The 13,293-nt window shown below is 49.9% G+C and overlaps 2 protein-coding genes across 3 annotated transcripts in view; one reads left to right on the top strand and one right to left on the bottom strand.

The window, feature by feature from the left end:
- The first annotated feature begins 2,275 nt into the window (after window positions 1-2,275).
- Window positions 2,276-4,627, top strand: MESP2 (mesoderm posterior bHLH transcription factor 2). 2 transcript variants are annotated; one of them, XM_081549689.1, is made up of 2 exons: window positions 2,276-3,157; window positions 3,931-4,627. In XM_081549689.1, the coding sequence occupies exons 1-2, from the start codon at window positions 2,276-2,278 to the stop codon at window positions 4,198-4,200; spliced, it is 1,152 nt and encodes a 383-aa protein (XP_081405815.1). In that variant the 3' UTR covers window positions 4,201-4,627. The 2 variants fall into 2 exon arrangements, with proteins under 2 accessions (XP_081405815.1, XP_081405816.1); XM_081549690.1 differs by having other exon boundaries at window positions 2,276-3,091; window positions 3,931-4,488.
- Window positions 4,628-8,623: 3,996 nt separating this feature from the next.
- ANPEP (alanyl aminopeptidase, membrane) overlaps window positions 8,624-13,293 on the bottom strand; it is a 42,977-nt gene continuing 38,307 nt past the window's right edge. The window contains exons 23-25 of the mRNA XM_081547104.1: window positions 13,029-13,169; window positions 12,362-12,443; window positions 8,624-9,231 (exon numbers count right to left, since the gene is read on the bottom strand). Coding sequence (XP_081403230.1) covers window positions 9,082-9,231; window positions 12,362-12,443; window positions 13,029-13,169 — 373 coding nt within the window. The 3' untranslated portion in view covers window positions 8,624-9,081. The remainder of the gene's footprint in view (window positions 9,232-12,361; window positions 12,444-13,028; window positions 13,170-13,293) is intronic.

Genomic DNA, 13,293 nt, shown 5'->3' with positions numbered 1-13,293 from the left:
CCACCTTCTTTTTGTGTGATGGACAAATTAAATGTCCCCTCATTATTTATTAATTAAAAACAGGTGCCCTGACCAATCTTATTCAATGTCAATTATTTCATCATAGAGTAGTAACTTGGGCATATTTTCTCCAATATTTAAAGAATTAAGTTCTGAGGAGAAAGTGATATAATTTCATCATTGAAGGTTTATCTGTACCTCCTACCATTATTTTTTTTCCAGTTAAAATCACACAGTAAGATTTAAACAGATGAACACTTAAATCAACTAAGACCAACTATGAGTCAGCTAAACACATCCTGACATGGAAGGCTCTAAGATACCCTGTTGAATGAGAAAAAACAAATTACAGACAACTTGCCATAATGTTATCTCATTTATACCATGTGTTTTCTAAGGATACAGATGTTTCTGGGAGTGCACAGGGACCAAGTCTGGAAGGACACATGACCCTTGGGGAGCGGTTACAGGGACTCTAGCTTTATGTTTCCATTTCTTATAAAGAGAATGTATTGTTATATAACTGGTGTAAGTAAAAGTTAACTTTTAAACAGTCACAAAAATACCACAAGGCCATTTATTACTTTAGGCCGGTGTGGGTTAACCTACTCTTGAAACATAATCACGTTAACTTTTAGTTATTGAATGCTGAGAGTTTTTTTTTTTTTTTGGTCACACTTCTGTTCAAAAGTCACTTGGCTCCCCATTGCCTTAGGAGTAAAATATCCACCTTCCAGCCTGGCCCCAGCCAAGGTGAGCTTGTGCTCTTCACATCACCTCGGCACACTGAAGCACGTTGGGAGGTCCCCCTGCCAGGCCTCTGCTTATGCAGCTCCCACATTCAGAACGCTCTCCACCTGCCTGCCTCTCTCCCTACCCAAGTCCTAATCATGGTTCAAGGCCCAGCTGTGACCTCTCTGCCTCCATGGCCAGACCTCAGCCATTCCTGGTCCTCACTTGGCCTTTAGCCTTGGATTTCAGCCTTTTCTCTGAAGATATGAAGAAGACTGACGCCTCCTTTAAACTGCAATTATTGCTGAAGAGTGGGCACTTTTAAACTTTACTGTGTCAAAGGTTATACTATAAGACTGTAAAAACAGTCCTGTGAGCAGATACTATAATTATTGCTTCCATTTTAAGAGCTCAGGCTCAGAGCTGCCCAAGGGCACACAGCGAGCTAGCAGTGGAGCTACTAATTATATGCTGACATATCTCCCTATAAGACTGAAATCCCATGAGAGCAGAGACCACAACTATCTTGTTCATTCTGGCATGCCTGACATTCACCAGTTGCTAAATAAATATGAATTAAATGATTAATGCCCACAAGCATCTTGAGACATAAATATTGATACTTTCTTTAGAAAATGATAGTAGCAAACATTTAGCCCACTTGCCAGGCTCCTACTAAGTGGTCCCATGGATGGTTCCATTTAGCACCAGCAATCATCCTAGATGGTAGGTATTTTATGTTATTACTGTCAGGAGAATGAGCCTCAGAGGAGTTAAATGAACTCCCCAAGGTCACACAGCAAATAAGGAGGATCTAATTCAGGCCTGCCTGGAGGCCCAACCTCCCTCATTTTCATCACCCACTACACTCCATGTCTCTTCTCCGGGCTGCTGGCTCTGTCCTATTTTTCAGGGAAAGAAACGGTGGACAGTGAGATGGCCTTCTCGGTATGGGAACCCAGGAAGGGCCCACCTGTACCTCCCCTCCCTTCCCCAACCCCCTCTCTCGCCATCCCTGTGAGCAAGTCCCGCAGCGTTTGTCTTGACGCCTTACCCCGCACAATTGTAGGCCCTGGGTGGGAGTTACTGGGCACAGCCTCCCGGAGGGTAGTGATGAGGGAGGCGGCCACTCTTTGCAGGGGTCCATGAGTCATTTGAGGGACTGCCTGGCCGCCCCCAGACGGTGGCACTGCCCACCACTGTCAGGGTCCCGGGCACGCACCGGAGCAGTGGATGAGGCGGGGTGGGTGGGAACACGGTGAGAAGCTTCCCGGCTCCATCCAGATGCGAATTGTCCCTCCCACGCTTCCCCCGGCAGCAGGGACCTCCATTAGAGCCCCCCAGAGGAGTCAGAATCCACACCTCCGCAAATGGGCCCGCTTTCCCAGGGCCCCCCTGCCCAGACATTCCCTGGGCTCTGTGGGTTTTGACACCTCTCCGCAACCTGGCAGGGGTCCACCTCGCACCTTTGGTCCGAATAAAAGCTCAGTCCTGGAGGTGGCCGGCCCGGCCTGCCTCGAGGAGCCCGCAGCCTGCCCCGGCCATGGCCCAGTCCCCTCCTCTGCAGAGCCTCCTCGGCCAGGACCACTGGATCTTCCCTCAGGGCTGGGGCTGGGTCGGCCACTCGGATTCCACGTCCCCGGCCTCCTCCTCCTCGGACTCGTCGGGCTCGTGCCCCTGCGACCGCGCCCGCGGGGCCTCGCAGCCCGCGCCCGCACTCCGCGGCGCCGCAGAAGCCACCTCGACGGCGCCCAGCCGGGCGCGCACCAGGCCGGCAGGCGGGCAGCGGCAGAGCGCCAGCGAGCGCGAGAAGCTGCGCATGCGCACGCTCGCCCGCGCCCTGCACGAGCTGCGCCGCTTTCTGCCTCCTTCCGTGGCGCCCGCCGGGCAGAGCCTGACCAAGATCGAGACGCTGCGCCTGGCCATCCGCTACATCGGACACCTGTCGGCCGTGCTGGGCCTCAGCGAGGACAGCCTGCAGCGCCGGCGCCGGCAGCACAGCGACGCGGCGCCCTCTCAGGGCTGCGCGCTGTGCCCCGACGGCGGCCCCGCGGAGGCGCAAGCCTGCTGCTGCGGCTCAGCCGCGGTGTCCTGGGGGCCCCCGTCCGTCCGCCCCGAGGCCCTAGAGGCACCCGAGCGCCTGGGGAGCAGGGTCCCCGATATGGGACCCTGGCTGACACCCCCTTACTGCCCCGGGGTGCAGTCGCCCCCGCAGCTGTCTCAAGGAAGAGCCCCTGATGCGGCCCTTTGGACGCCGCCTCAGGCCTGTTGCGGAACGCAGACACCCCCCGAACCGCGGAACCAGGCCACGCCCTGGACATCGCCCCCCGCGTCTCTGGAGCTGGCTGCAGTGTACCAGGTGCGCGCCCAGGCTCTCGCCACTTCCCTCGGAGTAGTCCCCAGGCTTCGATTGGAAACGGAGGGGGTAAGCTCTGGTCTCATGCCTTTAGATCCCGGGTTACCTAATCCTGATTAGGGATGGAGAGAAGCTGAAAGGGGGCGGGGAACGAAGGGGACCCTAACCTCCTTGGGGAGAGGGCTGGGGCCCTGGGAAGTTAAGTCCACCCCCACCTCTACCTAAACGCCTTCACAGCCATGTGGAGGAGGGGGGAATCTTAAGACTTGCTTTCAGACTACAGGGTGGAAGGTAGTAGGGGCCTTCAGGAAATTCCTTCCTGGTGCTCCGTATTGCCGGGAGGTGGGGGGAGGTGGGGGGCGGTGAGAATGGAGAGGAGGCCTGGCTGCCCCAGAGGGAGGGGGGTCCTAAGTCGATGGGCTTGGAACTGGTGACCTTCATGTTTTCCTCAAGCTTCCATAAAAGAGCATATTAATAAAGGAGATTTACTGAATGCTTATTGTGTGCCCAACCCCATTCTTGGTACTTTACATGTATTAACTCATCATCCCTCCAGCAACCCTATAAAGTGGGTTTTGTTGTCATCATCACCGTTTTTTAGAGGAAAAAACTGAGGCTAAAAGAGGTTATCCACGAGTTCTCAGAGCTAATGAGTAGCTGAGCTGGGATTTGAACCCTGGCAGTGTATCTCCAGAACCTGTACCCTTAACCACTGTGCTTCAGTGCATCTATGGCCCCAGGGCCGTTCAGCAGCTGCCAGCCACACTATGAGCAACTTTCAGGTTCAGGATTTCACGGCCTGAGGCAGTGGCCCACTAACCTGCTGCTCTTCTCTCCCTCAGGGTATCTCTATGTCTACGGAGACCTGTCTGTTGCCAGAAACCCCTCCTCTCTTGCCCCGCCCAGCCTGCCAGCGACTCCAGTCTCAGACCCATTGGGGATGCTGGAGCCACACTGCAGAGGTGCTGCCCAACTCGGAGGACCAGGGACCAGGCTCTGCCCTCCAGCTCAGTGATGAAAGCCCTCCCCAGAACTCAGGGCTTCCGCTCAGCGGCTGCCCTGAATTTTGGCAAGAAGATTTGGAAGGGACTCACCTGGGCATGTTCTACTAATGGCCTTGCCTGCCAATAGTAAAGGCCACCCCCTTTTTCAGCCAGGAATCAGGCCTGTAGTGTAGGCTGCCCGCCTCATCGGCTACTTCAGTAGTATTCGGGCTTTCTTTTATCAAGGATCCCTTTTCCAAGTGATGTCTTTCATAGAAGCAGTGTTTAAAGCAGATAGGGGGTCACCTCCCTGGCTGAAGTCGGAGCTGGGAAAGTCCCTCCACTCCTCGACATCCCCCAGAATGTCCAGTGCTCTGCAGAGCACAGCCTGAGTGGCAGTAAGATGGTGGTTACTTGACCACAGTGGCTGGCCAGGCTGGGACTGGTAGGGGAGTGGACTGGGGGTGGGGTGGGGTGGGGTGGGGTGGGAGTGGGAAGAAATCTATATGCTTAGATTTTGTACTTCTTAAAAAACAAAACAAAAAACCCACAAAAATTTGGTTTGGTCTGTTTTTCTTCTGTCCACCTGGGTTTTTATCGCTCCTGGAAAAGGAAAAATGTTCCCATCGGGCAAGGAACAAGTCCTGCTGCTTTTCCCCTCTGGGAATCCAGGCCTACTGAGGTTGATGTAGGCCCTCAATTGCCAGTTTGACAGCAATTATCGTGCAGGGGCTCCACCTGGCCTGCTGGGCAAGGTGGGTTAACGCTTGGGCCTGTCCCCTTTCCGATTCTCCTGGGTGCATTCCTGCTGACCCACAGGGTTCTTTCACAGTTACGTGAAATTGTTTCCAAAAAGGTGCTTGTGCGTGGCTCCCATGTGCTGTTGTTCAGTTGCTCAGTTGTGTCCAGCTCTTTGCAACTCCATGGGCTACAGCATGCCAGGTTCCCCGTCCTTCACTGTCTCCCGGAATTTGCTCCGGTTCATGTCCATTGAATGTTGCCTTCCAACCATCTCATTCTCTGCCACTCGCTTCTCCTTTTGCCTTAAGTCTTTCTCAGCATCAGAGTCTTTTCCCATGCCTTAGGCCCAGTGTATTTTACTGGGGCTGCCATGAGACAGTCTAGTCAGAGCCTCACTTGGTCTTTATGGCAGCCTCATGGAAATGGAGCCAGGCTGGGGGCCGTTCTAATGGTGTAGGAGAGGGGCAGGAGGAAGACCAGAGCATGAGTTCCCACACGCAGGGCCTCCCATCTGACCCACTGTCTGCTGATATGCCCTTTGACCCCAGGCAAGTCACTCCTCTGTGCCTCAGTTTCCCCATCTCTTAAAAGAGGAACTGGTTTAGGTGACCAGTCCCCCAACCCTTCAGAAGTGGGTTCTATTTCCAACCCCAGGGCCCGCTGTCGGAGCTGCCAGCCCCCTCAGAGGAGAAGGAAACCTCACCCGAGGTTGCATACAGCAAGGAGATGGACACAGGGCACCACTGCCCTGGGTGTACATTCATTCAGCTCTTAACTCTGTAACTGTGGGCAAGCTTCAAAACCTCTCTGAGCCTCTGTCTCCTCAGCTGTGAAGTGGAGACAATTATAAACCCTACCTCTCAGGGTTCTTAGGCTTGGCACATGGTAATTGCTTAATGCTTCCCAGGTGGCTCAGTGGGAAAGACTGCCTATCAATGCAGGAGATGTGGGTTTGATCCCTGGGTCGGGAAGATCCCTTGGAAAAGTAAATGGCAACCCACTCCAGTATTCTTACCTAGAGAATCCCATGGACAGAGGAGCCTGGCAAGCTACAGTCCATGGGGTTGCAAAGAGTTGGATGGACACGACTTAGCAACTAAACAACAACAACAAAATTGCTCAATACAGAATACCTGAATAGAGTCACATGATCTCAGAGATGCTCCAGTCCAGTGGTCCCCTCACCTGATTACAGGTTGAGTCATCTGGTTCCAGGGTCCCACCCTGAGATTGTGATTCAGTGCATTGAGCCAGGACCTGGGAAACGGGCTGAGGCCCAGCCAGGTCCAGGAGCAATGGATAGTTTTTGCTCTTTCATTTTTATGAAAACAGGTCCAGAGAGAGGAGAACTCTCTCCAGCCCTTCAGCTGGGTTGGAACTTCAAGCCCCTGACTCCCTGTCCAGTGCTCTCCTTCTTGAGAAGACCCAAGGTCTTCACTCCACAGTCTCACAGCACCTGCACAGAACGCGGAGCTGAATAACTGCCTGTCTCCTTCCTTTGGCTCCCACTATCTGGGCATAGTCTTTATAGGGACAGAGAGAAGTACTCCTGGTCCAGTCACTGATGACATCAGCAGGGGCTGGAGTGGAGCTCCCACCAGTAGCAGCCAGAGCTGAGCATCTTCTAGAAGTTGGCAACCCTGTTCTCCCAACTCCCCTCGAGATGTTCCTCTGGGAGATACAAAGGCAGAGGCAAAAGGCTGCTGTCACCCCAACTGGAGTTGCCTGGGACACTTCCTAGTTGCTGCTGGAGTGAGGGAAGCTGGGTGCAGGGGGGTTAGGCCAAACCCCCACCCCTGTCCTTACCCTTTGGGAACGCAGGCTCAGCCCTGCCTCTCAGGATCATCAGCCCCTTGCCTCCATTTATGGCTCCATCCCAGGCAGGCTGCTCTTGGCTGCACCCCCGCTAAGTGCCTTGCAGGAGAGGCTGGTCCCCTCTCTGGGATGACTGGCCTACCCATACCTTCCTGGGGACCCAGGCACCAGCCACAGGAGACTGGACATTTGCTGAGTACCTCTCCCAGGCCTTTCAATGACCCTGCAGTGCAGAGGACATGCCTCCTGAGGAGTCTCCTGGAAGGTGGGAAGGTGAGAGGGCACCACCCCCTGCTGCTTCTGGCTCATCTTAAGAACTTGCCATCATCCCGCTGGCGGGGAGAGGTGGATCCACCTGTAGACAAAGCTCTGGACCAAGACTGAGCAACTGGACTTCTAGTCACTTCCTGTTCTGCCTACCACCTGCAAACAGGTCTCTGGCTCTGTCTGTCCCTTTTGCATCCTCCGGACAGATTTCCTCCAGCCACACAGGCGTTGTGAATGCCAGTGCTGTGAGCGGTCAGGTGAGGAGCAGGTAACTACCACATCCCCAAATGGAGGATCGCTTCCGCTCCTGCACCGGCATTAGAGCCTGAGTCTTAATATCCCTGGTCCAAGGTTTCCTTATCTCAAAACTGAGATAAAGACGGTCCTTATCTCGCTGTTGAGAACCAAATGAGATAATGCGCATAAACGCTTAGCCGAGTGCCGGGCTCAGAGACTAGATTCCCTGCTGACTCTTCTACCCGGAGGCCAGCTCTCCCCCAGAGACCCTGGATGGCGGGTCTGGTCCCTTCCCCAGCGGGGACCCCAGAGGGTCAAGTGCCAGCCACAGCCACTGAGCCCTGGCGACAGGAAGGGCTGGTCCAGAGGGGCTGGGCTGGGGGGAGCCTCCTGGTTGGTGGAGGGACCCACAACCAAGGCTGGCCACGCCCCTTGGCTCCGCCCCATCCTTTGATGTGCGGAAGGCAATGCAGCGCAGAGGAGCCTTCCTGGACCCAGGCCTGCTGGCGCGAGCTTCTCACAAGAGGCTAGGAGGGAAAAGGGCCAATGGGGCCTTGAGCAGGAGACAGCTTTCCTTAAGTGTCAGACTGTGCGCTAAGTACGTGACTCTCCTTAGATCCACACACCAACCGTATGATATGCATGCATGCACGCTCAGTGTCTCAGTCATGTCTGACTCTTTGTGACCCCAGGGACTGTAGCCCACCGGGATCCTCTATCCATGGAATTCTCCAGCCAAGAATACTGGAGTGGGTTGCCATTTCCTTCGCCAGGGGAGCTTCCCAACCCAGAGATTGAATCAGTGTATCCTGCAGTGGCAGGCAGATTCTTTACCACTGCGCCACCTGGGAAGCCAACCCTATGATATAAAATGTCTTTATACCACAGATGACGAAACCAAAGCCTAGAGGGTGGAGAAACAGTGCCTGGAGCAGCTCACAGGTGATGTCAACTGGAGGCGACCCCTGAGGTGCCTGGGCTGTCTGTTCCCACCCTCTGTCGCCTCCCCCACCCCCACCAGCAGCCTTGGGCACTCAGCTGGGCCTCCTTTGCCAAATTTCCACCAAGGCCAATGTGGGCCGGGGAACACTGTGGATCCCAGGCCTTCTCCTCGGAGCTGGCCCTGATCACTGGCTGCCCCAGGTGATTTGGAGGGCACCTGCTTTTTCTGTAGGCTACTCTTAAAAATTGAAGGATTTCCCTGATAGTCCAGTGGTTAAAAATCCGCCTTCCAATGCAGGGAACACAGGTTTGATCTCTGCTTCGGGAACTAAGATCCCGCATACCACAGGGCAACTAGAGAGCCTACTTGCTACCACTAGAGAAAGCCCGTGTGCCACAACAAAGACCCAGAGCGGCCAAAAAAAAAAAAAAAAAAATTTAATTTTTAAAAAACTGATATGTCACCCTGGGATCCTGGCAAGGTGGCAGGACATACCCTTGGCCTATGTGCAGACCCATTCTGCTCGAGTTCAGTAATGAGTCCGGAAGCTCATCTAGAAATCTTTTATTTACATTTTATCTTAGAAAAAAATATACAGATCGGGTGCTCTGTAGACTTCTCAGTTCCAGGGTCTTTAGGCGAGGATAGGAGACGGCACAGGGCAGCCCCCCAAGGCCATCCATCATCCACTGAGGGCTTCTCATCTGACCCTGGAGCTGGACTCCCTGAGATCAGACCCAGAGCCTTGAGCGACAGGAGCCATGCCAAGCCTGGGGTGCCACTGGCATGAGGGGCAGGGGCTGGGAGGCACTTGGGCAGTCTGAGCATCAGAAACTGGAGTGGTCCCCTGGGAAGAGTGGAGCTAACACGGGCCAGAGACTCTGTCCCCAAGGGGAGGACACTGGTGCCTCAGGCTTCAGAAACAGGGGCCCTGCCATGGGTCCCTGGGACAGAGGCACGTGGGCATCTCACATAGGGACCAGGTGACTGTAAGGACCAGAGACTGTTTAGCTGTGTTCTGTGAACCAGTTTAACACGACCTCCTTGTTCTCCTTCACCCAGTTGATGTTGGCTTTGGTCTTCTCCAGGGCTTGCTCCAGAGCCCGTGTTCCTGAGCCGAAGCCGACGTCCATGTTGTTCTCCTTGAACTCCTCCAGCTGCCAGGAAAAGGATACTTCTGAGCCTCAGACTGGGTCTCAACACAGCCCTGAGGAGAGGGCTACCAGGTCCTCTATCCCTCCCGGCCATGTTAGAGCCCCTGGAGATAGGGACCACAGCCTGTTTTCCAGGACAGGAAGGGCCAGTCCTTCCCTCTCACTGGCAGAGGTCAAAAATGATAGCCCCAAGGGTCAACCAGGCTCCTATGTGCATTTGGACTTCTTTGTGAGGTTCTTCATTGAGCTGATCCTCTGTTTTTAATTGAAATACAATCTTAATCCAATCAAGGGAGGAGAGAAGGACAAATTAAGCAGGCGCCACAAGGGAGCAAGCAGCCAAATTCAAAATGTGGCCATTTCTATAGCACACATGACCTAACTGCTTGAGCACACAGTGGGTTTTTTTAAAAAAGATTAAAATATGTATTAGTACTGGAGGTTGTAGCAATGGCAATTAGGCAAGAAAATGAAATTAAAAGCATCCAGAAAGGAAGAAGTAAACTATCTCTGTTTACAGATGACCCAATTTTATAAAGAGAAAACCCCAAGGAATTGAAAGGGAAAAAAAACACAACTATTAAAACTTGAGTTCAACAAGTTTGCAGGATACAAGAGCAATATACAAAAATTAATTGTATTTCTATACACTAGCTGTGAAAAATCTGAAAATGAAATTAAGAAAATAGTCCATTAACAATAGCATCAAAAAGAATAAAATACTTAGGAATAAATTTGACAAAAGAAGTACAAGACTGGTATGTGGAAAACTACAAAATATTGTTGAAAAAAATTAAGAAGACCTAAATAAAAGGGGAAAAAAGACTTAAATAAATCTATGTTAATGAATTGGTAGATTTAATATTACTAACATGGAAATGCTCCCCAAATTGATCCACAGATTCAGTGCAATCCCTATCTAAATTTCAACTGTCCTTTTTTGCAGAAATTGGCAAGCTGATTCATAAAGAAGTTCATAAAATTCATAAAGAAATGTAAAGACTCAGAATAGCAAAATGACTGAAAAAAAACAAAGTTGGAGGGCTTACAATCCAAATTTCAAAACTCACTACAAATCTATGATAATTAAGACAATACTGTGCTAACCTAAATATGAACAGATAGATTAGTGAAATAGAATTGAAAGTCCAGAAATAGACCCTAACACTTATAGTCAATTGATTTTCAAAAAAGGTGCCAAGATCATTCAATAGGTGAAAGAATAGTCATTTTATCAACAGAGGAATGGTTAAAGAAGATGTGGTACATATATACAATGGAATATTATTCAGCCATAAAAAAGAACAAAATAATGCCATTTGCAGCAACATGGATAGACCTAGAGATCATCATACTAAGTGAAGTAAATCAGACAAAGAAAGACAAATATATGTCTTTCCATATATGTTATATGTGGAATCTAATTTTAAAAATGATATTAAAAAAAATGATATAAATGAACTTATCTACAAAACAGAAAAAGACTTACAGATATGGAAAACAAGTTTATGGTTTACCAAAGGGGAAACATGGGGGGTAAGGAGGGATAAATCAGGAACTCAGAATTTACCACTATATATAAGCTAGATAACCAGTACTATAGAGCACAGGGAGCACCACTCAATATTCTATGATAATCTGTATGAGAAAAGAATCTGAAAAAGAATGAATATGTGCATATATATAACTGATTCAGTGTGCTATACACCTGAAACTAACACAACATTGTAAATCAACTATACTCCAATGACATTTTTTTAAAAATTAATAATATTACAAAAAAGAATAGTCCTTTAAATAAATGGGACTGGGACAACTGGATAGCCACATGCAAAAGAATGAAGTTGGACCTCTGCCTTCCACCATATGCAAAAATCAAGTCACACTGATCACTCCTAAATGTAAGACCTAAGGTGATAAGAATCTTAGTAAGAAGCATAGATGTGACTTCAGATTGGTAATTGTTTCTTATATATGACACATAAAGCACAAGCAACAGAAGAAAAATAGTAAGTTAGACTTCATCAAAATAAAAAAACTTCTGTGTATCAAAGACATTGTAAAGAGAGTGAAAGGACAATTCATAAAATCGGAGAAAATACTTGCAAATCATGTGTAAGAGCCTGGTATCTAGAATATATAAAGAACTCTTATAACTCACAATAAAAAGACAAATACACTAATGAAAAACTGAATGAAGGATTTGACTATATTTCTCCAAAGAAGATATACAAATGGCCAAAAAGCACATGAAAAGATGCTCAACATCATGAATCATCAGAGAAATGAAACTCATAATCATGAGATACACTTTACAGGATGTAACTTTTTTTTTTAAAAAAAGGAAAATAACAATTTTCCCCAAAACATAAAGAAATTGGAACCTTCATACATTGCTGATGGGAATGTAAATTGATGCAGTTGCTTTAGAAAACATTTTGGTGGTTTCTCAGAAAACATAGTTATCAAATGACCTAGCAATTCTACTCCTAGGAATACATTCAAGAGAAGTGAAAACAGAGATTCACTCAAAAATGTGTAAAAGGGACTTCCCTGCAGTCCAATGGTTAAGACTCTGCACTCTTAATTAAAGCAGGGGCCATGGGTTCCATCCCTGGTTGGGGAACTAAGATCCCGCCAGCTGCCATGGCATGACCAAAAAAAAAAGAGAGAGAGAATTTGAAAATGGCCTGGGTATAGGATGATAGTAAGGAATTGTTCATTTTCTTGGGTTTGCTAATGATATATTATGTTTTAAAAATTTATCTTAGATATGACCAAAGTGTTTACAAATATATCAGAGATTCGCTTGAAAACTGTCTGCCCATAAAAAAAAGTGTCGGCAAACGTTGATAATTATTCAATCTGAATAATGGGTACATGGAGGTTCATTATATTATTCTCTTTACCTTTTGCCAATACAAAAATTCCAAGATGAATAACTGTGATTCAACTGTGATGTTTAAGAAGTCTGGATACCCAGCTTCCTCTGTACATGAAGAAGGCCTGACCACGTGGAGCCCCACTGCCTTATGAACACTCCCTGCCTTGCAGTGGGAGCTGAGTGGCGGCTGCCCCCCGAGACTGGGGATGGGCCTCTGCGGCATGAGCCCCAGGGTCCCAGGCTTCTTACCTGCTGGAGCTCAAACTCGGTGGAGAATCTTCGGGTTACACCCTGGATGAGGTTGGAGAAGGAGAAGGAACCACCGCCGTAACTGCAGGACGGGAGGAGAGAGAGGAGCCATGAGCAGGGTGGGGAAGCAATGTTCAGTGACTGGCAGGCAACACACTGTGACTGTCCCTATCTCATAGATGCAAGGCGGTGACACGCCCAAGGAGACACCACTAGGGACCTAAACCCAGGCTTGACCATATGTCGTTGTTCCCATCTCTTCAGAGAATACTCCCACCAGGTAGACTTTCTTCCCCCAAGTGGGAAAAGGGACAGTCATACCCCGCCACCTTGTCTTTCAATTCCTGCCCCTACAGACCTCAAGCTGGATTCATCTGGATTTTTGTTTTGTCTGCTTTTTGTGGTATATTTTTGGCTGCACTGCGAGGCATGTGGGACCTTAGTACCTTGATCAGGGATTGGACCTGAGCCCCCTTCATTGGAAGCACAGAGTTTGAACCCCTGGACCACCAGAGAAGTCCCTGGGTTCTCTTTGGACCACTCCGATGCAGTGTCTGCTCTCTACTTCTGACCCTGAGGGGTCTGGCACACACAGGGGACCCACCCCTACCCCCAGGGGACCCAGCCTTGGTGGGCGCTTCCCCTAACACGCTCTTGGCAGACTCACTCCTCAAAGAGTTTCTTCCAGTTGCTCCGGATGAAGTCCCAGGCCAGAGACTGCCCAATGACATTGCTGGCGATGCTGTTAATGGTGGAGGTGGCGTCCTGCTTCCGGATGAGGTCGGGGTTCAGGGTGTAACTCAGGTACCTGTGAGGTCAGCATGCTGTGTAGTAAGTAAAAGCCTATCCACCCCCGCCTACCCCCCCCACTCATCCTGCATCCTCTAAACATCCCTTCAGAATGCTGTGGGCTGAAGCCACCTTGGTCCTAT

This window comes from Giraffa tippelskirchi, chromosome 12, assembly GCF_054371585.1.
Source record: "Giraffa tippelskirchi isolate mGirTip1 chromosome 12, T2T-mGirTip1v1.2.pri, whole genome shotgun sequence".
NCBI classification, from domain to species: domain Eukaryota; kingdom Metazoa; phylum Chordata; class Mammalia; order Artiodactyla; family Giraffidae; genus Giraffa; species Giraffa tippelskirchi.
The sequence above is the reverse complement of the archived record's forward strand: the minus strand, read 5'-3'. Positions and strand labels throughout refer to the sequence as shown.

Bases quoted from the DNA above. Each gene is read 5' to 3' on its own strand.
- MESP2 (XM_081549689.1), top strand. From the start codon at position 2,276: ATGGCCCAGTCCCCTCCTCTGCAGAGCCTCCTCGGCCAGGACCACTGG. The intron at 3,158-3,930 runs GTAAGCTCTGGT...TCTCTCCCTCAG, and splicing joins TTCGATTGGAAACGGAGGGG to GGTATCTCTATGTCTACGGA.